This window comes from Ochotona princeps, chromosome 5 (genome assembly GCF_030435755.1).
Source record: "Ochotona princeps isolate mOchPri1 chromosome 5, mOchPri1.hap1, whole genome shotgun sequence".
NCBI lineage: Eukaryota > Metazoa > Chordata > Mammalia > Lagomorpha > Ochotonidae > Ochotona > Ochotona princeps.
The window spans coordinates 105,465,914-105,491,837 of record NC_080836.1 but is presented as its reverse complement, the minus strand read 5'-3'; the positions used below and the strand labels follow the sequence as shown (position 1 = coordinate 105,491,837).

The 25,924-nt window shown below is 58.8% G+C and overlaps 1 protein-coding gene across 8 annotated transcripts in view; it reads right to left on the bottom strand.

Moving 5' to 3' along the window:
* AGAP1 (ArfGAP with GTPase domain, ankyrin repeat and PH domain 1) overlaps positions 1-25,924 on the bottom strand; it is a 425,687-nt gene that overhangs the window by 87,059 nt on the left and 312,704 nt on the right. For all 8 annotated transcript variants that reach the window (XM_058665165.1, XM_058665166.1, XM_058665167.1 and 5 more), the window contains one exon: positions 10,153-10,314. In XM_058665165.1, the coding sequence (XP_058521148.1) occupies positions 10,153-10,314 (162 nt within the window). The remainder of the gene's footprint in view (positions 1-10,152; positions 10,315-25,924) is intronic.

Here is a 25,924-nt window from a genome sequence, read left to right as displayed (position 1 = left end):
GTCAGGTTCTCGCTCTGGGGTCTCTCGGGGTCTCCAGGGCGTGCTGACCCCCACGGCTCGGAAGCCCCTCCCCTCACTGGAGTGAGGCTGAGCACACACGGGAATCGAGTCCAACCTGTGTGCCGTGGGATGGAGTGCTGGTGACACGTGAGACAGCTTGTCCTGCTTCCGTCTTTGGAACAAAAAGGGTGCCGTGCACGTATTTTTAAACCATGAGGTGACACATTTTTGTGACTGTTCAGGAGCCCATGGGCTGACCCCCTTGCTGACAGCAGGCACAGCCCCTGCACAGAAGGCGCGAGGTGTAAGCGTAGGGAGAGCCTGTGGCAGTTCCTCCAGGGCCAGAGGGGCAGCCCTGTCCGCAGGGATACAGGAGGGGCCCTGGAGGGTGTCAGCTTCCCCTGGGGCCAAGACTCCTTGTGGAGGACTCCAGCAAGCCCACGGGTCCTGGGTCCTCGTCACCGCCTGCCGAGGCCCCCGTGGGGCAGAGAATTCAGCAACACCACAGGGGGATGGGAAACTGTGAAAATGCTGACAGACTTTAGACTGCTTAATTAATTGGCCTGCTGGGGTAATTATATGCTAATCATTAAGAGCTACTCTGTACCCACCAGTGAGATGGTCCCAGGTTTCCCAAGTCTGGGATGGAGACTGGATTCCTGGGCACCTGCTTCCTGCCACTGCAGCCCTTCACCCCTGCTAACAGGGCACCTGATCCTGTCCAAGCATGCCAGGGCAGAGCACGGCTACCGGTACCACGGCAAAAGCTCCCCGCCGCCCCCTGGGGCCTGGATATCCACTCAGCGCCAACATACACCTTTCCCAATGGCTTCGATGGCCTAACATCAAGTTCACTGTTCCATGTGAACGCAATCCACAGGCAAAGCCCCAGGTCAGGCAAGACGCAACACGAGGGAACACCAGGGCAGAGGCAGACGCTACCTTCAAGGGCGATGGGCACACTGACGGCAGGAGCAGCTGCGTGGGGGCTGCCGACTCCTGCCTGTGGCCTTGAGCAAGCTGGACTGCACCGCACCACATGTCCTCAGTCAGGGCACCCGGCCAGCCAGGCCCCTGGGAATGGTGAGCAGACGGACACAGGTGTGCCGGCCCATCCCTGACACACGACAGCATGGGGCCAGGAGCCGAGACACCCGCCTCTCCTTGTTTTGTGATGGGCTGACGATTCTCTTTCCAAGAGGCATACCTCGGCCTGAATTCTGGTAGAAAACATTTTCATAAATTGGGAAAAGATGAAACTAGGTCTGTGGGCGTGCACACACACACACATACACACACACAAGGCACATCAAGATTCCAGAGGGGTCTCCCAGGGCCACATGGCAGCCAGCTGAAGAGGAAAACACAACCTCCAGCCACGGAAAGCTAGCAAAGACCCAAACGAAAACTGAGCGGAGGAACAGAGCGGGTGTCTGCTGCATTAGAGAAGCTCGGGTTAAGCTGGTGGACGCCCACTGGGAAGGCCAGGCTGCGTCTCCCTCACAGCCCAGCACTGCGCATGCTCGGCGGGTCGAGCTGATGTCCAGGCGTGTCTCGTGCTGCCTCTGGGTGGCCAATCCCTCACACATACACACGAAAAAGAACTTGGACTTTTCCTATTTCACGATCCGGAGACCATCTGGCAGCCACGAATGTGAAGGGTGCAGTGTAAGGTGGCAGAAAAAACAAAATCTCAGCCTAGATTCAGGCTCTGCCCCCGCACACGCTTAGCTGTTGAAGCGCATCATCACGCATGGGCCAATGTGCTGACCACCGAGAGGATGAAAACCCCGAAACACCACCCTCTCCAACGCCCCCCGACCGAGCCGGCCAGGGACAGCACTGACCCTTTCTGGGCCCAAGGGCCCCCAAGTGTACCATACCCCAGCTGCAGGGTGTCTGTCTCGCCCTCACGAGGACAAGCCGCTCATCACCCATTTCCCTGCGATGGATATCTCTTTAGATAATTAACGCTTTTCCACCAAGTCAGAAAACGAGCCGACAGATCTGTCTTCAAAGGCTGGGGCCTCCCGTGGATTAATCGGGAACCTGCGTGCGGTGGCTGTGTTCTCGGCCTGTCCTCGGTGCTCAACACGTGTACTCGAGTGGCGGGGGGCGGGGGGGGGGCTCTTCAATATTATCAAACATCGTATCGTTAAGTAGAAGAAACTGGATGGAAATGAGGGAAGCCTAAAAATCGACTAGGAGTTGGGCTGCTCTGAACGGCTAATAATGTCCATTTTTCACCTGGAGCCCTCTCCAAATGCGGTTTGGCTATTAAGCAAAACCCAAAGAAAGGTAATCAATCCCAACTAAAAAGCACTTATCCCACGAGGACGGAGCGCGAGGCACTTCAAACCCCTGGCAGCCTGCCAGGGCCCGGACGCCAGCCATCAGCGTTGCCGCCTAGCCGAGGAGCACGGGGGCCATGCATAATTGACTAGAAGATGGGCTAAAACTGTGCCCAATCAGCGTGTGATCAAAAACGCGTGGAATATTCAGCGCCACTTGATTACACGGGGGTTCGTCCTTTCAGTATCCTCATGAAATCTCTTCAAGGTCCACAGTACTGTAATAAGATCATTACTGTCAAGCGCTACGAATCGCCGGCAATGGGTCTCGGGCTGGGGAGTCATACTTCACAAGCCCCCCCCGGTCCTGCGTTCTCTCTCTGTTCTCCCCCTGTTTTACCGCACGCAGAGGCGGCTGGGCTGCCGAGGTGGCGGATAACGATCCGTCCCCGCGTGGCGACTAGAAAGGCACTTTCAACGAGAAGCTCAGAGAAAGTACCACACATCTTCCCCCCCTTCGCCTTTCCCCCCCTCTCTCCCCCTTAAAAAATTACCTAGAATTAAACGCTGGCCATGCAGTGGGGGCTTTCCATGAACTGATACACTCATTGAATGTAACCACTGGATGGATTTTCATATTGCGGCAAACCGCATTACCCCACTGACACACGGCCAATTTCTTCCATGTTCCTGCTACAAAGACAGCCCGGGACGAGTTTGCCTGGCAACGCCTGCTACAGTTGGCACACACCTGCTTCTTCCACTGGCTGTGCACTCTGGGCTTCATACTGAGGCCCCAAAATACATCTGGGATGAGAAAGGGGTAGACTTGAAAGGTGCGAGGGTCTTACCCAGGATTACTAAATAAACACAGGGCTGATCTCAGACCATGCCTCCTTCTCAGCACAAATAATACATCTCAATAAAAGCGGACCCAGCCAGGAGCCTGGTGGGAGGGGCAGCTGGGGGAGGCGGTCATCTGATGAGCACTCCAATCCACACTTCAGGATTTAATGAGTGACGGGGCTGGGGGAGGGGCTTCACCACATCTCCTCCCACCCACTGCAAACTGACCTTAAAAAACGCTTGCCCTTCTTACCAAAAAATAAAGCCAAGGGCAGCGTGGTGACATCCCACATGGCGCCACTTCGTGTCCCGGCTGTTCCACTTCCCATCCAGCTCTCTGCTGTGGCCTAGGAAAGCAGCGGAGGAGGACGGCCCAAAGTCTTGGACCCTGCACCCACGCGGGAGATCCAGAAGAAGCTCCTGGCTCCTTTGCATCAGCTGAGTTCTGGCCCTTGTGGCCATTTTGGGAGTGAACCAGCAGGTGGAAGAGCTTTCTCTGTTTCTCCTGTTTGTGTAAAATCTGCCTTTCAAATAGAAATAAATAAATGTTAAAAAAAAAAAAAGACAAAGGAAAAAAAGTCATCATGTGCTGGAAGCAGAAAGTGCCTTCAAGCAAGTGAGTGTCCAAAACCACTTCAGAGGGACGCCCTGAGGGGCAGCCCGGCTCCTGCTCACACCTGCGAGAGGTGCCACCCTGTGATCCTCAACAGCCAGCTCAAGCCAGCCAAGAAACCGCCGGTCCAAGTTCTTCAGGACAATGGGGGGGGTGTGCCACGGGTGCAGCCCCCTGGGACGTGCTGTTGGCTGGGAAGTGGGTAGGTGGGGCAGAGCAAGCACACACTTGCAGGTGCAGAGAGATGGGTCTCCAATGCGCCCCTCACTTCCCTTTACCCTGCTCCCACCCCCACCCGCCCACGCTGCCCTGATGCTTGTGGGACACAGTGAGGGGAGATGACAGGTGTGTCTCTTCCTCCTTGTCCCACATGACGCAGTGGCTGAAGCTCCGGGCACCGAAGCAGAGAAAAGCAGAGGCCAACTCGTGCATTCTGACTGCAGAGATGGAGCACCGAGCTCAGGGCATGCGCCCTAAAAGGCCCAGAGCAGGAGGGTGGGCACTGAACCTTCACCCTCCACACAGGTGTTTCAGGGATGGACTCTGATGGGCAGTGCCCGTGGGAGGTGAAGAGGAGGACGGGCTTGGTTTGTTCCCTTGTGGATGTGCACACACAGTGGACAACCATGGGAATATGTTGAAGAGGGCGAGGCTACATGAGGCATGGAGCTGCCTTGGGCCCTGGTCACTGACTGCCCAGTTCAGGAAGGGCATGCTGTTGCTCTCATCCGACCCTGTGCCAGCTGCTTTCACACAGACCATGTTCTAACTTCGCTACATATCTCCCTCTTTTTGAAACTCTGCCTTTCAAATAAATAAATCTCAAAGTAAGTGAATAAAGTAGATGGCAGAGAGGCGGACACTTGGGACAGTGGTTAAACTAGTGCCTGGGATGCCCCTATCGCAGACCGGAGTGCCTGATCCAAGTCCTGGCTACCGTGGCTCCCTGGACGGCACTAGATGGTGACACAGGGGTCTGTGTTCCTGACACCCACACAGCAGGCCTGGATGGAACTCCAGGGTTCTGACCCTGGCTATCACAGCCACTAGGGGAGTGAATCAGCAGATAGAAGGTCTTTGTCTCTGTGCCCTTTGAAAATCAGAATGAGTTTTAGAGGAGTTAGCAGGGCGAGGGAGACAAGCTGAATGGCACTGATTTCCAGGCCCAGCTACATGGCTTCAGGCCGAGGGACACTGGTCTCAGGGGCCATGAGTCCATGCCTGTGAGTAGCAACACTGAACGACCCCGAAAGGACAAACATCTGGACTCCTTCAACACAGGGACCTTGGGCAAGTCCTCCGAACCAGTTCCCCAGTGAGGCACCTAGAGGGGGGTGTGCAGTCCCCAGGGCTCTGAGGGAGATGGCGTTGCCCTGGCTCCTCCAAGTCCAGGCAAAAGCAAAAGTGCAGGGCCCGGCCACCGGTGTGCAAGGGAAGGAGCAGCGCAGGTCACAGGCCACCCTGTGGTGTGCAGAGCCCAGGACGCCCCAGTACAAACCTCACCTTACCTTCACTTCCTCTCTCCTTCTCCACGTAAGGAGATTCCTGAGAGGGTCCCCAGGCGGTGCAGGTGCACAGTGCTCCCCACCTGGCGCTGCGTGCATCCTGAAGGCCAAGCCCTTTCCTCACCTGCCCCGAGCCCCGAGCACGGCGTTCAGCGTGCTGGGCGGGTGCTCCAGTTGACTTTCAGAGCCACCAACACTAACCCTTGTTGCTCACATGGGCTTTAAAAAAAAAAGAAAGAAAGAAAGTGCCCAAAATCCTTATCTGGTCCGCCGGTTCATCATGTTGGGAAACCTCTGTTCCGGCTGCCCCCGCTGGGACCAACTCATCTTTGTTTATTTCCGACCTGCGGACTTGCACAAAGGATCTGAGAGCGCTGACAGCTTGCATGTGTTTGTGGCGGCCGGACTGTACCCGGCGGGACGGCTTTTGAGGCAGCTGTGCCCAATCTACGCTGTCAGTGTAGAACTGTAAACCCAGATCTACTCAGTTACGGCGACTTCGTTCTCTGGGAAGCTGCAGTTACGGCTTGGGAAGTCCTCTTTGCAAAGCTCAGCTGGTTCCACCGACACGCGTGGGTCTCCCACATTCCACGGAGCCACAGAGGCAGTGAGACGCAGCCGGCCTCACGGTGACCTGACCGGATGACGATTACGGGTCTACTTCCTAGGCACGGGCTCTGAGTCCGGTTTTATTTGACTTTGTTCCCTCTTCTCATACGTGCCGTAATTAAGGGCTCAGCTATTTGGATGCACCAGCCAAGTGCTCCTTAATAAGGGAGTTACTTAAGAAATCCCTGCTGCACCAAAATGACTGTTGGTTACAAAGTTTTCACGGCGCAGAGACAGGGGGTTTCTGGTTCCCTTTCTTTCCCAGCTAGCTGCCAGATTTCAACAAAGACTTGACACCCAGGGTACTGGTGGAATGCTTGGAGCAGCAGACCCAAGAGTGACAAGTGACAGTAACACGTGCCCAGTCAGCTCTCAGGAGCCTTCCACAACCACAGAGCCGGAAGAGCTGCCGAGATGGAAGCTCTGTGAAGGCGGCAGGTGCGAGCCCTGACTCCTTCGCATCACACCCGTGTGAGCTGCGCCCGGGGCGTGACGGGAGACAAACACCCGGTGCTTAGACACCTAGGGCTTAGTTCATGTTGCCTGGAGGTAAAAAAGCTGCCTTGCCAATCGCAATGGACAGGGAGCCCACTTCATCCTTACCCAGCTCCAGGCTCACGGAGGAGCAGCTCCCATGCCCGCCTCGGGCTTAGGGAGAAAGAACCTGCAGGGTTCATGTGCCATTCTTAATTCCACTCCAAACTGCCTTCTGAAACATCAACTCCTCAGTAACAACATCCCGAGGTGCGAGGTGCTTGGACGCCACCCTGTCTGGTTGCCAAATGAGAGTTTTAAAGTTATAATCACAGCACTCAAACAAGAAACAATGCGACCTGCAGACTGTTGTTAAGAACACTTCACACCAGGTCTGCAGTAGGCAGGATTACGCTAGAGGACAGCTCTGCTTTCCCGAACGTGTGCAACCGAATACGCTTTTTTCTTTCAGAACATGCACCTCTGGCACACAGGGTGCAGGGAGCGAGGACCTGGGCTCCGCCTCCTGGGCCTCCTGCAGAGCCCAACACGCTGCCTTGGGTGCCAGCCAAGAACCTGGGACCCGGGATGCCTGGCTCCCCTTGGAAGAGTGAAAGGAAGCGAAAGCCAGGTTTGTGACCTCCTCCGCTCCAGAGCGGATGAAACGGCACAGCACCTGGGGGATCGCACTGCCACGGGCCCAGCAAATGCGGCTGCGAGGAACACCTCGCTGGCTGCTGCCGCAGAACAAGCAGCAGCAGGAGCCTGGGGACCAGGATGAAACGGATGCCTCCTGAGACCTTTACAACAAAGCTGTGTGAGCTCCCCTGGGGCGGGGAGGGCCCCGGCTTGCTGCACAACCTGCCCTGAATTTTTAAAGGCAAATCTTTGCTACACAACTTCCAGGTATTGGCAACCGTGCATGAAAGTCGGCATCTTTCCCTGGCATCTGAGAAGTATCAGTCAGCCCCACTCGGAGATTCAAAAGCCGCTCCGCACACCTCAAAGGCTTGCTTCTCGCCTGGTGGAAAGGGTTGGAGGCAGAAAATGAAGAGACGCTTCGGTCACCTACCAGCAACCTGACCCTGGACAAGAAAGCCACTTAACCTCTCAACGTCAGCCTTTTCACCAGGAGAACCGGGAAATTAGTGTTGGATGCAAACTTGCATGAATGTGTGACCGCTGACGGGGACCGCCTGCCCCGGCACCACTGAACGGGACTGTGGGCCCCAGGCTATAACTTCATCGTGGGATTCCAGAGGGCTTGGAAATCCTTAGCAGCCCAGAGCGCTCCCCGCACGCAGCCTAAACCTGGGCTGCCAGGAACACCACGGTGGCTGTTGCCCTGCCTGAGTCCACTCCTCTGTGATGGCCCAGTTTACATCTGAGTCAAGATCCACTTCCTTCAAGCTCCCACCTGTGGGTGCCACTGAGCACCACCCAAGGCCACCCTTGGGCCTGACACATCCTGGTCTCCGCCGGCACCACCACAGCTCCATTCATCCTAGCTTCCATTCGTTGGTCTGCAGCTACCACAAAGTACAGCACCTGAACGCCAACAAACAGGCTTCTTACTCGGAATATTTGGTGGCCCTGCCCAAATGAAACGCAACTCAGGAGCGACGACACCTCTGGTACGTCAATGCCCAGTGCTCCCAGCAGTCCAGGAAACGGAACTACGGAGGGAATGGGGTGTGAGCATGGAGCTCTGTGTGGAAAGGCCTGGCCACACACGAGCAAGCTGGACATGAGTCTCAGCTTCTCCGGGGATTCTGGCAGCCAGCTCGCTGCTAGGACACTCCCTTCCTTTGGGATGGAAACACCATGACTGGGTGATACCAGAGCAACAGCCATGGTCCCTGGGACACTCACAGACCCACCCAGGCCAGACAGTAGGTCAGGGCAGGCCCAAGGCCGCCAGGGGCCAGCCGGGTGGTGGACAGCCACGGGAAAGCTGGGTGCAGAGCATGTGGGAGGACCCCCCCGGGGGTGATGCCTGGAACACAGCTCCCTGTGGCTGCCCAATGTCAGCCGCCTGGGGTCTCGGGTGCTGGGCCAGCCAGGCACATCTGTGTCAACGTCACACATGAATGTCCATCACGCAGGAAGAGGTCGTGGCCTCGGCAGCTTTCACAGGCTGACAGGGAGCAGCCTGAAGCTGACACGCAGGCCTGGACTACGCAACTCTCTTCGTGATTTTCAGACAGGGTGTTCCCTTTTACGGCGCCCAGAGCCTGTCGCCCAGCTGTGTCACCGCCCCAGCGCGAAGACCTGTGACTAAGGGGCCCCCAGCTGTGCTGCCAGGAACCCCTCTGTCTTGGTCTGGGACACGTGGCCACAGGCATCCAGTGTATTCACGGTCACCTCTCCAACTCCCTCCCAACACACTGTAGGCAGAAGGCGACTCTAGACTCGATGGCTGTCCGTGTAAACAGGCACAGGCCCTGTGTCTCACACGGTCTCCTGGGCGGCCCATGGGCAGGTGGACAAGGAGACAGGCTGGCTGTGTGGCTTCGTCAGCTGAGAAGACCCTGGCCGGGAGCCCCACAGCCTGCAGCCATGCATGCCAAGCATCTGTCGGGGAGGAGTGGGGGGTGGGATGTGCCCATGTGGCAGGTGCCTCCGGCCGAACACCCATCTGAAGGGTCTTACTGAGACTCCGTGGTCGAGGGGGGTGTATGGCACTCTGTTCCCTAGAACTGTGCAGACTGCCATGCAAGAACAAGGGTTTTTATTGGTCAACCAGACGAGAAGTTGAATAGAGGAAAGACAGGAAGGTCTGGGTTTCTGTGAAGAAGGGGGCTTCTGGCCCCTTCTGGGGAGCTGGTGAGCCCCAAGACCCTAGGTCTCATTGGCTCACAGAGCGACAGACCACACCCCAGCCTGTCGCATGCTCGGCCCCAGCCTTCCCTGCTGACTCGGGCAGTGGGAGTACAGCTCGGTGCAGGGTGTCAGGAGGGGAGACGCTACGCCCCCACCTGCCATGGCCATGGCCACTGCCTGGCACCCCACTGTTCTGAATGCTCACACAAGCACTGTGCGCGGTGGGAACGGAGCTGGGAAGTGCGGGAGGTGGGAGGCAGCTCCCAGGGCAGCAAGCTGCAGACAGACTGCCAGCCCCATGGCTCTCACGGACAACGACGCGCGACCCCAGCTACACTCTGGAGTCTAGTGCCCTGTGCAATGCTGTCTTTAAGGTCCTTGTTACAAGGTGTTGGCTCTACCTCTCACCATGGTGTGTGTGTGTCCTGTTCCACCTATGCAATACCAAACGCAAATATGCTGGGAGGCGCCGTCACACATCCCTGAGAATCAGAACCAGAGCCTGACAAGGTCAATGGGAATGGAGACCCAGGCGGCAAAAATGCGCTGAGAGGCCGCTTGCCAGAGCCAGTCTCCTGGGGTGCTGCTGACGGCTACACCGAGGCGGCCTGAAATGCCTGGGTTAGGAAAGCGGATCATCCTTATCAGAGTGACACAGTGTGGCTCGCCCTGCGGGGAGGATGTGTCACCCCAGCCTGCCCAGGTGACACAGTGTGGCTCACCTGGCGGGGAGGCGTGTCACCCCAGCCTGCCCAGGTGACACAGTGTGGCTCGCCTGGCGGGGAGGCCGTGTCACCCCAGCTGCCCTGGTGTGGCAGGACTACAGATCCCAGACAAGAGCCAAGCTTTGGGGAAGGACCAAGGACTGGGCCGGGGGACACAGAGCCATCCCAGAACAGTCCCGACACACACAGCCCAGCAGGGCCTGCTGGTCCCAGGGGCATGTGGGCCGCACCCGATCCAGGGCCTGCTGGGGGCGCCGGGGCCTTACCTTCTGCGGTGCCGGAGAGGCCATCGGCCTTGAAGTTGCTGGTGCTTTTCTTTCTGCGGTGCTTCTTTCTGTTGGCGTGGGGGGAGGGGGGCGGGTCGAGCTTGGGGCTGGTGCTGCTGGAGATGCCTGGGCTGGAACACACCGAATCGCCCAGCCCCGTGTCTGTTACCGCACCGGAAAAGCAAAAGAACGCAAGGTGAGTGCCCGGAGGAGGAGGCTCCAGGGGCGCCCAAGCCACAGGCCCCCAGATGTTACTACTACCCGGGCTGTATGTGCCACAGGCCCGTCACCACCTGGGCTGTGCGTGCCACAGGTCCCCGACATCACCACCCACTGGGCCATATGCGCCATAGGACCCCGGCATCACCACCCAGGCTGTGTGCCTCAGGCCCTGCTGCTACCACCTGGGCTGTGCGTGCCCCCTAAGTCACCACCTGCTGGGCTGTGTGCCACAGGCCTCCGCCCCCACATCACCTCCAGGGCTGTGCATGCCACACACTCCCGTATCACCACCTGGGCCATAAGTGCCACATGCTGTCAACACCATGCAGCAGGGCCCCACTACCACCATATGTGCCATGAGCTGTTCCTATAGTGGGAGGAGGCTGTGGTACCCTGTTCCCATGTGCCACCAGCCCCGTCAAAGTTCTCATTTGTGCATCTCCCTGAAGCTACTGAGAGCTCCGCGCTTCCTATCCTGTGTGACTTGGCGTCTGGGGGAGGTGAGGGGTATGGTGTTTAAGCCTCAGAGTTCTGCGACTTTCTCTTGCCAAAATTACCTTCATCTATGGGGGGGGGGGCATTTCAACAAGTTCATGGAACATGGAATTAAAAAGTAGTTAATAGAACATGAAATTTTTAAAAGTGTATTAAGAATAAACTCTTTTTGGATTTAAAAAAATTTTGCACCAAGTAAGACTTGGTTTTCCATCCCATTCCCACAGACTTTTTGAAGCACCCCTGCTTGTGCCAGTGAGAAAGCGGGGTCACCAAGGACACACAGAATGCATTTTCACGCAGGCTGGCCCCCAGGACAGCACTCTTGGCCGAGGGACAGTGCGGTATTTCTGGGTCTCGCCAGCATGCAGGAGCAGCGACTGGAGGCCCAGAAAAGGGTGTACTGCCCACGTGCGGTTCACTGCAGGCCAAACTGCATTACATCGACTTCAATCCCGATCAAAGCAAAGACCAAAGGGGGATGGTGCTAAGATGGCAGCACCAGCACAGAAATGGTTGGGACGGGACAGGCTTGGGGGAAGCCACGGAGAGCACCATGGCATGGTACAGGTGAGCACGCCAACCCCCGGCACCACGGCACGGTACAGGTGAGCACGCCAACCCCCGGCACGGTACAGGTGAGCACGCCAACCCCTGGCACCACGGCACCGTACAGGCGAGCACGCCAACCCCCGACACCACGGCACGGTATAGGTGAGCACGCCAACCCCCGGCACCACGGCACGGTACAGGTGAGCACGCCAACCCCCGGCACCACGGCACGGTACAGGTGAGCACGCCAACCCCCGGCACCACGGCACGGTACAGGTGAGCACGCCAACCCCCGGCACCACGGCACCGTACAGGTGAGCATGCCAACCCCCGGCACCACGGCATGGTACAGGTGAGCACGCCAACCCCCGGCACCACGGCACGGTACAGGTGAGCATGCCAACCCCTGGCACCACGGCACAGTACAGGTGAGCATGCCAACCCCCGGCACTCAAAGGACACACTTGGTGTGGTGTGGGGCCTCCACCCGGCTGGGGGGGTCCTGAGCACTCCCCTCAGGCCAGTTGCTTCTCTCTGAGTCTGGGCCGTGGCTGGGAAGACAGGTAAAGGTTCCTGCCTGGGTGTCGGCCCTGTGACCAGGCCAGGAACGAGGATGCTGAAGGGTGACAGGCAGTGCTCGGCAAGCCAAGGGGAAGCGAGGCAAAGTCGGCAGAGGGTAAGCAAGGGGACATATCTCACTGTGACCTTTGAACTCACGGGCAGCTTTCTCCCCCTTCTGCTTGACTCTGGGCCCCACATCTGGTCAGCCCCTGGGCCTTGCCGCGCGGCTGCAGTGCCCAGGGGTTACACAGATTTTAGCTCAGCATGGCCCCTGCCTTGAGCCGCATCTTGGTTCAGTCTGATTTTGCAAAGGCCCTTTCCTCCCGGGCAGGCACCTCTGCCCTCTGCTTGGAGGGGCTGTCGTTGGGTTTTCTCTCTCCTGCTCTCAGGCATCCTCCCACTCGGCTCAGCATGTCCATTCCCACCCACGTGTGTGTCCTTCTGTCCCCACACACCGACATGTTTCATCTCGGAACTACTGAGCCCACAGCTGTAGCTGTCAGGGCTCGGCTGCCTATGTCTCCAGGCAGCTGGCTGGGCTCATCTTCCCTCCTGGGAGCAGGGCGTGCTGGGCACACAGAGGTCAAGGCCAGCCATCCACTCCCTCTGTTAGCCAGTGTTTCTGGACACAACAGAGCCTTTATAAAGACATCGAGGACACACCAAGAAGTCCTGTTGTCCTAGTGAGGGGACCGTGAGCATTGCAGGCTGTGTGTGTGTGTGTGTGTGGTTTTTTGGGCTATTAGTGTCCAAAACACCTGTGGTCTATTCTCGCAGCACGCGGTCCACATGGACCTCACCGTGTATGTTCCACGGCACGTGGTCCACATGTCATCACTGCATATGTCCTATAGCGTGTGGTCCACGCGGCCCTCACTGCCTGTGCTCTCCCAGCTCCTAAATGCTGCAGCCACTGCTGTCTTCACACCTCTGCGGCTTTCTGAGATGTTCCGATGTGCACCTCTGCATAACCATCCACGTCCATGAGAAATACCGACCAAGGCGGGCAGGGTTGAACCCACGCCTTCTCATGCCTGTTGCCCACCTCTGCCTCAGCAAGAGCGACCACGGAGCCCGGGAAATCGCGCTGTGTGCGTGTCCGGCTCACTCATCTGCCAGCCACCCATAAAGAAACCACACACCAATCCTGTCCAACGCTAACTTGTACTAGTAAAGAGACATAGATAAGATGTTTTGAAGGAACCAGCCCACATGAAGGCAATCACTGTGTCTGCGTCCACCTTCCCTGCACGCTCACAGAGCAATCATCAGGGCTGGGTCTGGAACTTCAACTGGCACTGACCTTGTCTCCTGGGACCGAAACGACACCTGTCGATTCCTGCCTTCAGTCCCTTCCAGCTGCTGACCCTCACCCACGACGGACAGGAACATGGCAGTCTCATCTGGGAACGTCTGTCCTTCGGGAAGAGCCCTGAGCCTCTTGGAGGGAGCAGTGCCGGCGTCTCACCCCCACTGTCATGGCACCATCAGAGCCAGAGCCGCCAGCACTTCCTGTGCCGCCAGCACATGAAAGCCACCGTGCTGGGGGCGGAGCTGGACTCAGGGCTCTACAGATTCTCAGTGAGGCAGCCCGTGCCAGGACAGCAGAGTGGCACCCCTGTGAGTGTCCAGTGCTGGGAGCCGGAGATGCTGCGTAACATCCCAGAACACATGGTGCAGCCCCACCACAGAGACCAGTCCAGCCTGGGATGGCCACCTGCAAGAGACCCTGCACCCCAGAGGGGAAATCTGGTTGGTGAGCACACCGGAAGACTGTTCTCGCTGATCTGTGCCACCAGAGGGACAGCTGCAACCTGGCTTTCCCTGGGGATGTGCCTCAGGGGACAGTGCCACAGACCCTCAGCACATCCCATGGCTCGGCGCTGTCGCTGTCCTGACCGCCCCGGCAGCCCTGGCTTCCTTCTAGCTCAGCCTCCAGAAGCTTCCATGCTTGACCTCGCCCGCCCGCTTGTCACCTGCACCAGCAGCAGACACACCAATCCCCTGGGTGGCCTCAGCAGCAGCGTCCTGGCCCGGCCTGCATGGCTCCCTGTTACTCAGTCACCCTCCCTCAGGGGCCTGGCCCGGCTGCCAGCGGTGGGATGCTCCACCCCGGCCCAGGGACTGGTGCTCCCCTTGGCTCCTCGGCATCCGGCGCTGGCGCACAGTGCAGGTGCAGGAGACGCTGCCATCCCTGCGGATCCCACTCTGCTTCCTTCTCTCCCCTACCTTCCCCTCCGGACATCCCAACTCCAACTATGTGTCCAGTGCAGCGCCAGCAAAAAACCAAAGCAAGAACAAACACTAAACCCCACCGGTCAGAAGAGCACCCCCAGCAGGCCTGCCCCCCACGCCCACCGGCTCTGGCACCCCACCTCCAGGGAACCAGATTCCTGTACTTGCTTACGGTGACCTTGGCTCGGCACTCCATGCCCCTCCCAGCCTGCACGCCTACTACGCCACACAGTCCTCACCGTGTGTCCTACGGCACGTGGGCCACACGGTCCTCACCATGTCCCACATGGCCCCTTAGCTCTCACTTCTAACACAACTGTCCCTTGACCCCATGTCCCTGTCCCTCTACCACTGTGACTTATGTCCTGAAGCCGCCCACTCTCACTGCTGTCCCCACTCCCTTCGGTCTGACTTGCCACGGCATCCTGGCTGCTGGCGGGGCCTTGCCGAGGCCCTCTGGCCTCCCCAGAGCGGCGGTGCAGGGGGTCTTTTGGGGGGCCTCCCATGCACTCTCAGTAGCCACCTGGGACAGTAAACCATGAGAAGGTCTGCATTAGGCTGGTGGAAGGGAAACCAGAACATTCGGGTCCTGGAAGTCCAAGAGAGGCCTCCAGCAGTCAGGCCATGGTGCCAGCTCCGCCTGTATACTCGCCATGTCTATTCCCTGCTGACTGCGGCTCTTCCCGGTGAGACTGAGCACCCCAGGCCCCTGGCCGTGACCTCTGCTGTGTGCGTGTGTGTGCGCGTCCATATCGCAATCTCAGTTTTTAAGACTAACCCTGAGTATGCTTTGGGTCGAACTGTCATCTTACATACCTAACCACCCATCACTGGGAGTATTGATTCCTGAGGATGGAAAAGAACCACCTTTCTCATCTCTCGGCTGATGCTTTCAACAAAAAACTTTCCTGGGCCCTGCCACTGGGTCAAAGAGGGAAGAGAGACATCCTGTCACAGTAGGTGTCCTGACTGCCCCAGACCAGCCCGAGGGAGAGCCTGAGAGATTGGCAGATCCACCAGTGCCGCCTGCAGCCTGCTGGGAATCTGGCACTCTTGGCTGGGCCCTCAGGACCCAAGAGAGATGAAGGTGCCACTATGCCAGAAGGTGGCACAGGAGCAGGGCCATCCTAGGGGTCACAGGGCACCACGCAAAGGCAAAACCAGCAGAATCGTGACCAGCACCTGAGTACTCTCATGCATCTCCCAGAGGAGAAGCAGGGACCCAGCGACCACGCTGTACCCGTGGGACATACAGGGGTACCGTCCACTCAGCCTTGGATCTGCCGTCCACGGGGCTGAGGAGGACCACTCTTGGTCCAGCTGAGAGAGGACAGAGCACGGAGGGAGTCTGCAGCTTGTGCTGCAGGGGAGGTGGGTTGGCCCTGCTGCTGCCCATCCCACCTCTGCACCTGTCTGAGCTCCAACACTCCAGGAGCTGCGTCTGTCAACATCATCCCCCACTCTGTGCCGTCTTGCTGGAGGCGGACAAGGAGGGGTCCTGGAACTACACAGAGGCTGGGGAGATCCACAGGGGCTTCCGGATGTGGGCACACAAGCCTTGGAGGAGTGGACAGGCTGGTGGAGGTGGGGTGCTGCCAGTGAGGAAGCAGTATTTGCAGGAGAGGCGGGGCTGCGTCAGCAGGTGCACCGACTGCACACACAGGGACCTGTGCCGCGGCTAAGGCACCTTAGGATGTGGGATCGAGGGAGGCCTGGGCTGCAGACAGGAGTGGGAGGTGTTGTCTGGTTGGTCTTGGGAGACTGCAAACCAATTTTGGCTCACTGGCTATAAGCCCTGGACTGGGGGCACCTGTGCCCCTGGCTGCTCCATCTTACCACTTCTTTCTCGCACACATTTGCCTGGTTTAAAATACGAGCAATGAGGATGTCCCTGGCTCCCACACTGTGCCTTTCCATTCCTGACTACTGCTCTAGCCTGACAAGGAAGCAAACTCAGGAGCTCCACACCCCCCGCCCCCACAAAAACCCGACCAGAGACACTACTGATGACCGCTGCCCCAGCCCGCCTCCCCGGCCCGGACAGCCACGGCCAACATGGACTGTGTTTCATTTGGTACCAACTTACTGGGGACTGACAAATGACCATGTTCAACAGGGGAGGGAAAAGCAAAGAGGAAATGGGTAGGTCAGATTTAAACACTGGGCGCCTCACTATTGTCCCCCTAAACCAGCTCTGGCACAGGCACCTGGGGTGTGAGGCATGTGGCGTGGAGCCAGGACGAGCTGGCTGGCCACCGGCCCACGTGGTCAGTGCCAGCCATCTGCTCTTTCCAATCGGGCATCGGTGTCTGATACACACACCCCTCCCAAGCACCACACAACGTGAGCAGTAACGACCCTAGTCGGCGGCCCCTCCGAGCTCGGCAACCACTCCACTTTTCACTTGGCGAGCTGACAAGCATGACTACAGGGGAATAAAATAACATTCCATCCGCATAAATATCAAGCCGCCTGCCTGAGACGGATGGCCAGGAACGTACTCGTAGCCATCATTCCGCAGACGGGCCCAAGGACACTCATAACTTATTTTACAATCATTTAGTTTCAGCTCAAGTGGAAAACGTGACAACTTATCTCTGCTGACAAGATGCCACATCGAACCTCACAATTAACTCGCGTCCGATGATCTGCCCAGATGATCATTAGCCAGGCTGCTTCTGATGAACTGTCGTGGGGGGCGCGGGGCTGGGGAATGTGGGTGGCAGCTATGTCTGATGGGTTTTTGATATCTGGGCTGATTCTGACACATACACACACGGGCTGGGGGTCCCGTGTCCTTGTCGTCCCCCAGGGCCTTCACGTGGGGAGGAACCCCTGACCTCCGCTGATGTCACTGCAGTGGCAGGGCCTGCTGCCTATTGCCCCGCCCCTCCCCCACAGCCAGGCAGGGGGTGTGTCTTAGGGAGTGGCGGTCCCTCCACGACAAAGGACACTGTAGACTCTTCTACTGGGCAACAGTGAGGACGTGCGACCAGAACAGCCTGCACTCTGCAGGAACGGCCACAGATGGAGATCCCCCCGGCGGTTAACCAAGGGCTAGTTTTCTGGGTTTATGCAAGATATAATATGGTCTAAAATGTGCACGCACAAGAAGCATCCAGTATCAGCGGGAAGAAAACAAAGAGAAGGAATGACATTGACACACACCGTAACCGACCCCTTCGGCCGTGTTAGGTACAATGGTGCCTTAAAAAAAGGAACTTATTAAAGGAACTCGAAACTATCAAAGGCAGGTGTATTTGTTGCTGCCTGGGGCAAAAAACGCAGCCGAATTCCGAGATCTGCTAGAACGTCAGGATGCAGTCATTGCGGGAACTAGAAACCAACACACACTTCCTTTGATGCCAGGCCAGTAACACCAAGCTCATTTGGATCTCTAATGAGACCCTGCTCTTTCTGAAGCTCGGGCAGATGTGTGCGCTCGCCGTAAATAAAGAGCAGGCCACCTCTGCCACCCAAGGAAATCACAACATCCCGGGCTCCTGTTGAAAGGTGAGTGTGAAGTGAAGTTCAAAACCTCATCCCTCCTCGCGGCCCCTTTGACGGCAGTGTGCAGCGGGAGGAAGCTGACTTGAATCCCGAGCTCTGAAGATGTTTCAGAGCCTGGCATTATTGTCTGCTTCCCTTTGCAGAGCACACAGAGGTACACAATGTCAGAGGGGCAGCGGGGACACGACGGGGGGCCGCGCAAGATGACAGGTGCTGGGGGAAAGCAAAAGGCAACAAGGTGTGGGACTGAGTTACCCACGCGGGGAGGAAAGAGACACAATGGAAGAAAACAAGGGGCGCTCCCCCCTCGGGCCGCGTTCAATCACGCCGAGAGATCTCTGTAAATGAAGGCCAACGGGGCTGGAAGGCAGGAAATTTCATCTCCGCTTAGATGAAGCTGTGGACTGCTGAAATATGTTTAGAAATCCCCAAACTCTGAGCATGAATTACAGAGTTTCTCTTTTTGGGGGATGAAAATGTCCTACAATGGACTGATGATAAATGTTAAACACTATAGTAAATCACACACACTTCATGCGGGCCAAGTGTACCTTGCAGGAATTTTATGTTAATGAAGCTGCTTTCAAAAAATAAAAAGCAGGCATAAGAGGTTACTCTGTTAAATGCTACAAAGTGATTAGGTGAGGAAGGAAAAAAAAAAAAGAAAGAAAAAAAGCTGTCCAGCTGGGGAGCTGAGGTGGGGCCAGGCCGGGGACACCCAGGAGCTCAAGTCAGGGCTGGGTGGTCAGCACATGGCCAAGGCGTGGCTTGGGATGCCGCATCTCTCACTGTGCCTCGGTTTAAGCTCTTGCTCGCCCTGCCAGCTCCCTGCCAGCTCCCTGCCGACAGAATCCTGGGGGAAGCAGGGGAGGGGCCTGGCGCTTGGGCCCCCACCACCCCTGGGGAGCTGGAGACTGACTGTGGCTCTTGCAAGATACTCCAGCAGTGAACAGTACATGGAACATCTCTCTCTCCATCTACTTTTCAAATATTTATTATTTTAAATAATATTTTAAAAAGAAACAGCAGCTAAAGGCCATGACGCTGACCTGAGACAGAGGGCACTGACATGGGGGCCGGGCTCCAGAAGCTTGGCAGGATGAGGCTCTAACGTCAGTGGTTTCCCCCACGGAGACGCCGCCCGGCCCGGCCCCTGGCACAGCAGCCCTGCTTTCCCAGAAGTCACCATCTGCTTGGTGTCTCTGCACCCATCAGTGCCTTGGTGCCCCTTTCTGTGGACCCCAGGGCCTCCCTGGGCAGCGGTCACAGCCAGAGGGAGAGGGTCCCGGCAGGCCTGGTGCGGGACGTGCCGTGGAGGGACGTGCTTGAGAATGCAAGGCAGGACCCGATACTCAGAGTCAGAAATCAAATTTCTCTCCAGTTGATTTCCAGGCGAACGCAAGCGGCACCAAGTTGAAATTAATCCAGTGCACTCTGAGCAGTACTTAGGCGTGCAGAGCAGCCCTGCGAGGCGGAAATGAAATCATTTCAAGAGATCCCGCTTTCTCTCCAGTCTCATCTCTTCTCACATAATCAGCTACAACCATTTCCTGAGTTTGGTGCTTGCAGCTGCTAAATCACCCAGAGATTCCCTCTGCCCACGGAGGGCTCAGCCCCTTGGCAGGGGGACGCAAGGAGAGCAGCCAGGGAACGGGCTGGACAGGCCCTGCTTCCTGAGAGCGGAAACTGCTAACCTGGAGAAAAGCAGCCATTGCTGAAGGGCAAAGTCCCGCCTGGTGGTGGCACCTATGGGAGGTGGGGCTTGGGGAGCCATCCCAGGGGCTCTGTGCAGGCTCTGCAGCCTGGTGGGCGTCCCTCCAGGAGGGACAGGGAGTGGCCTTCACAGGCTCCCACTCACAGGGATGAGTTTGGTTGTGGGTGTCACTCCGGGATCCAGGGGTAAACATGCCAAAAATTATTACTATTTTAAACAATCATAAAGAACAATCATAAAGAGTGTCGTGGTTTGTTTAATCACCACTCCCCGACACTCAGAGATGCATTTCAAGTGTCTGACCACAGAATCAACACCTTTGTGTGTGTTCAGCCTTAAGAAGTGTGATGCAGACTTAAGAAGTCACGGTGTTTGGGGCATGTGGAAATGTATGGCTGATCTGCCCCAGCTCAGTCCACGCTTCCCTGCCAGCGCCGTGCCAGGATGCCTGGTGACCACCATGGCCTGGGGACTACATCACTCCTGGCCATTCTACATCCCAGCTCCTCCCCACCTGCACCCCGGTAAGGACTCCACTGTCCGCAGGAGCTGACCACACGGGGGCAAGGAGGAAGCAGAAAGCAGGGCCAGGGAGGATCAGCCCAAGCACCCAGTGGCCGGGGCCAGCCCCGTGAGATCTGCGGCCTGGTCCTGGCCCACACGGCCGACCCCCGGACTGGCCCTGGGCACACGGCCAGCCCCGGACTGGCCCTGGTCACACGGCAGGCCCCTAGACTGGCCCTCACCCATATGGCCGATTCCCGGCCTGGCCCTGGCCCACACGGCCGATCCCCAGCCTGGCACTGGCCCACACGGCCGACCCCTGGCCTGGCATTGGCCACACGGCCGACCCCCGGCCTGGCACTGGCCACACGGCCGACCCCCGGCCTGGCCCACACAGCCGATCTCTGGCCTGTTACTGGCCACACGGCCGACCCCCGGCCTGGCACTGGTCCACATGGCTGACCCCTGGCCTGGCCCTTGCCACATGGCCGACCCCTGGCCTGACATTGGCCCACATGGCCCTGGGCCCCGGCCTAGCCCACACAGCCAATATCTGGCCTGGCCCTGGCCCACACGGCCCTGGGCACTGCCTTTCACTGAACCTTCAGTTCCTGTACAAGCGACACAATCATGTGAACACCTGGGCTGGGCAGCTCCACCCTGCACGGCCATCTGAGGACACTGCACGCGCCTGGCCTTTGGGTGCATGCTCAGGGTGGGGGTGCGAGACAACCAGAGAAATGGCTGGCTGGAGAGACGGCCACGAGGCCAGCAGCAAGTGCCTCATCACGGTAGGTGTGGCCTTCAGCACACTGCAGCACCCTCTTCAAGGGCCCACCAGGACCTCTGGGCAAGAGCATGCACGCCCGCCGGCAGGCAGTCTGGGTGAGGTGAGGGGTCGCCGGCACACTGTCGTGCCCTGTGAGGCTGTAAGCTGCATCCTTGAAACAGTGACTGTGCATAGCAACTGCAACACACACACAAGCACCACAGTCAAACAGAAAGTTCCAGTAACTGTCAGAGAAGATGCTAGGCACTAAATTCTGGTTCAGCTCTGTGTATGGCAGTGTCCTGGCACCTCTCGTGTGTGTCTGGTGGGCAGTCACCAGCCGGCACAGTACAAGAGCTTGCCCACACGGGCGTGCGTCAGGCAAGACCAAAACAGTAAGAAGAAAGCATGCGATCCAAGGTGAAACAACAAATCCGTTGCGGCTGAGCTGCACACTTGAGTCCTCGGGGTTTTAAGTATCATTTAGACGAGCTGGAAAAGCCACCTGAGCTGTCCTTGCACGCCAGCACTGCACTGCGACAGGGCGTCACACTTCACCCTGCTTTCTCCGAAGCCCAGCGGAGAGGATCCGAGGGGTTCCTCGGGACGGAGCTGGACGCTGGTTTGCCAGCTTTGTGTCCCCTTCTCTGCCCTTCCCTGACCCTGTGAGCATGGGCAATGACTGCAGATTCCCTCCTGGCTGTGGGACAGGCGTTCTGAAAAGGGGCCCTCGTGGTCTCGAAAAGCCACCAACGGCAGTGGCCCCACCACAGCCCACCAGGCCTGCGGCTGTGTCTCAGAACCGGGTGTCTCGGATGGAAACTGCAAAAGGAGGCTCCTGGGCACACGCCTCGGCTGGGGCTAGGACAGAGGGAGGCTCTGATGGGTTGGGGGTCCTTGTGAGCCTAGGGAGAGGGCCCCACAGTGGACTGCAAGCTACGAGGAAGCTGAAGCTGGGTGTTCAGTCACGACCTTGATGACACGTCCCAGGTCAAGTGCTTAAGCACACACTCAGTGACTAGGGTAAGTCCCACTGGATCAGGCCCCAGTCTCTGGGGCAGGTCAAAAGACAGCAGGGCCAAAAGTTTAGACAACCGAGTGTACTCCGTGGAGACCTAAGGCCCAGGCCCAACTGGACGCTGCTACGGATGCACGTGTAGACACAGGGATTCAAGGGCATTTGCCTGAGCCTGCACCTGCTTTATACTTGCAGAGTCTTTGCTGAAAATACAGGGAGACAGTCCACGTTTTAAGAATACAGGTCGGACATGACAGTGCATGGGAGGCTAAGGCTGCCGCCTGCGACACCCGCCTTCTACGTGAACACGGCTCAAGTCCCAGCTGCTCCACTTCCCATCCAGCTTCCTGCTCATGTGCCTGGGGAAGCAGTGAGGGCGGCCTGAATACCTGAGCACCTGTTATCCACATGGGAGAACTGGATGGCACTCCATGGTCCTGCCTGGCCCAGCTCTGGCTTATGTGGCCATTTTGGGAAGAGACCAAATGGAAGAGTTAGTGTGTTCTCTGTAACGCTGCTTCACACACACACACACACACACACACACCCCTTTTCTTTCTTTCTTCTCTTTTTAAAGTGTGAGACCACGTTTGTAACAGCCACTCTGGGTGTTCCAGAATTGTGCTCATCTGCCCCTGACTGACCAATGACCACACTGCACATCCTATGCAGGTTCCAAGGCTAGGGATGGTGGGGGGTGTCTAACATCCTCTGCCCAGAGCCCACTCGGGTCTCAGGCGCTGTGGAGCACTGCTGCGGCCTCTCCCTCGGGATAAAGAAGGGGGTGAATACTCCGCTCTACCCGCCGAGCTGACTACAGGAATCACCTGGCGGACATGTGAGCGAGAAGCTGAGACCAATGACCACTCATCCAAAGGACGCAGTGGGATGAGTACATCTGCAAAACCCTGGCAGGTGGCACAGCAGAGGGCTCCTGGAGCCGCACTGCAGGAGAGCAGACTCCCTAGGCACAGCAGAGGGCTCCTGGAGCCACACTGCAGGAGAGCAGACTCCCTAGGCACAGCAGAGGGCTCCTGGAGCCACACTGCAGGAGAGCAGACTCCCTAGGCACAGCAGAGGGCTCCTGGAGCCGCACTGCAGGAGAGCAGACTCCCTAGGCACAGCAGAGGGCTCCTGGAGCCGCACTGCAGGAGAGCAGACTCCCTAGGCACAGCAGAGGGCTCCTGGAGCCGCACTGCAGGAGAGCAGACTCCCTAGGCACAGCAGAGGGCTCCTGGAGCCGCACTGCAGGAGAGCAGACTCCCTAGGCACAGCAGAGGGCTCCTGGAGCCGCACTGCAGGAGACGAGAGCAGACTCCCTAGGCACAGCAGAGGGCTCCTGGAGCCGCACTGCAGGAGAGCAGACTCCCTAGGCACAGCAGAGGGCTCCTGGAGCCGCACTGCAGGAGAGCAGACTCCCTAGGCACAGCAGAGGGCTCCTGGAGCCACACTGCAGGAGAGCAGACTCCCTAGGCACAGCAGAGGGCTCCTGGAGCCGCACTGCAGGAGAGCAGACTCCCTAGGCACAGCAGAGGGCTCCTGGAGCCGCACTGCAGGAGACGAGAGCAGACTCCCTAGGCACAGCAGAGGGCTCCTGGAGCCGCACTGCAGGAGAGCAGACTCCCTAGGCACAGCAGAGGGCTCCTGGAGCCACACTGCAGGAGAGCAGACTCCCTAGGCACAGCAGAGGGCTCCTGGAGCCACACTGCAGGAGAGCAGACTCCCTAGGCACAGCAGAGGGCTCCTGGAGCCGCACTGCAGGAGAGCAGACTCCCTAGGCACAGCAGAGGGCTCCTGGAGCCGCACTGCAGGAGACGAGAGCAGACTCCCTAGGCACAGCAGAGGGCTCCTGGAGCCGCACTGCAGGAGAGCAGACTCCCTAGGCACAGCAGAGGGCTCCTGGAGCCGCACTGCAGGAGAGCAGACTCCCTAGGCACAGCAGAGGGCTCCTGGAGCCGCACTGCAGGAGAGCAGACTCCCTAGGCACAGCAGAGGGCTCCTGGAGCCGCACTGCAGGAGACGAGAGCAGACTCCCTAGGCACAGCAGAGGGCTCCTGGAGCCGCACTGCAGGAGAGCAGACTCCCTAGGCACAGCAGAGGGCTCCTGGAGCCGCACTGCAGGAGAGCAGACTCCCTAGGCACAGCAGAGGGCTCCTGGAGCCGCACTGCAGGAGAGCAGACTCCCTAGGCACAGCAGAGGGCTCCTGGAGCCGCACTGCAGGAGAGCAGACTCCCTAGGCACAGCAGAGGGCTCCTGGAGCCGCACTGCAGGAGACGAGAGCAGACTCCCTAGGCACAGCAGAGGGCTCCTGGAGCCGCACTGCAGGAGAGCAGACTCCCTAGGCACAGCAGAGGGCTCCTGGAGCCGCACTGCAGGAGAGCAGACTCCCTAGGCACAGCAGAGGGCTCCTGGAGCCGCACTGCAGGAGAGCAGACTCCCTAGGCACAGCAGAGGGCTCCTGGAGCCGCACTGCAGGAGAGCAGACTCCCTAGGCACAGCAGAGGGCTCCTGGAGCCGCACTGCAGGAGACGAGAGCAGACTCCCTAGGCACAGCAGAGGGCTCCTGGAGCCGCACTGCAGGAGAGCAGACTCCCTAGGCACAGCAGAGGGCTCCTGGAGCCGCACTGCAGGAGAGCAGACTCCCTAGGCACAGCAGAGGGCTCCTGGAGCCGCACTGCAGGAGACGAGAGCAGACTCCCTAGGCACAGCAGAGGGCTCCTGGAGCCGCACTGCAGGAGAGCAGACTCCCTAGGCACAGCAGAGGGCTCCTGGAGCCGCACTGCAGGAGAGCAGACTCCCTAGGCACAGCAGAGGGCTCCTGGAGCCGCACTGCAGGAGAGCAGACTCCCTAGGCACAGCAGAGGGCTCCTGGAGCCGCACTGCAGGAGAGCAGACTCCCTAGGCACAGCAGAGGGCTCCTGGAGCCGCACTGCAGGAGAGCAGACTCCCTAGGCACAGCAGAGGGCTCCTGGAGCCGCACTGCAGGAGACGAGAGCAGACTCCCTAGGCACAGCAGAGGGCTCCTGGAGCCGCACTGCAGGAGAGCAGACTCCCTAGGCACAGCAGAGGGCTCCTGGAGCCGCACTGCAGGAGAGCAGACTCCCTAGGCACAGCAGAGGGCTCCTGGAGCCGCACTGCAGGAGAGCAGACTCCCTAGGCACAGCAGAGGGCTCCTGGAGCCGCACTGCAGGAGAGCAGACTCCCTAGGCACAGCAGAGGGCTCCTGGAGCCGCACTGCAGGAGACGAGAGCAGACTCCCTAGGCACAGCAGAGGGCTCCTGGAGCCGCACTGCAGGAGAGCAGACTCCCTAGGCACAGCAGAGGGCTCCTGGAGCCGCACTGCAGGAGAGCAGACTCCCTAGGCACAGCAGAGGGCTCCTGGAGCCGCACTGCAGGAGACGAGAGCAGACTCCCTAGGCACAGCAGAGGGCTCCTGGAGCCGCACTGCAGGAGAGCAGACTCCCTAGGCACAGCAGAGGGCTCCTGGAGCCGCACTGCAGGAGAGCAGACTCCCTAGGCACAGCAGAGGGCTCCTGGAGCCGCACTGCAGGAGAGCAGACTCCCTAGGCACAGCAGAGGGCTCCTGGAGCCGCACTGCAGGAGACGAGAGCAGACTCCCTAGGCACAGCAGAGGGCTCCTGGAGCCGCACTGCAGGAGACGAGAGCAGACTCCCTAGGCACAGCAGAGGGCTCCTGGAGCCGCACTGCAGGAGAGCAGACTCCCTAGGCACAGCAGAGGGCTCCTGGAGCCGCACTGCAGGAGAGCAGACTCCCTAGGCACAGCAGAGGGCTCCTGGAGCCGCACTGCAGGAGAGCAGACTCCCTAGGCACAGCAGAGGGCTCCTGGAGCCGCACTGCAGGAGAGCAGACTCCCTAGGCACAGCAGAGGGCTCCTGGAGCCGCACTGCAGGAGAGCAGACTCCCTAGGCACAGCAGAGGGCTCCTGGAGCCGCACTGCAGGAGAGCAGACTCCCTAGGCACAGCAGAGGGCTCCTGGAGCCGCACTGCAGGAGAGCAGACTCCCTAGGCACAGCAGAGGGCTCCTGGAGCCGCACTGCAGGAGAGCAGACTCCCTAGGCACAGCAGAGGGCTCCTGGAGCCGCACTGCAGGAGACGAGAGCAGACTCCCTAGGCACAGCAGAGGGCTCCTGGAGCCGCACTGCAGGAGACGAGAGCAGACTCCTTATTTTT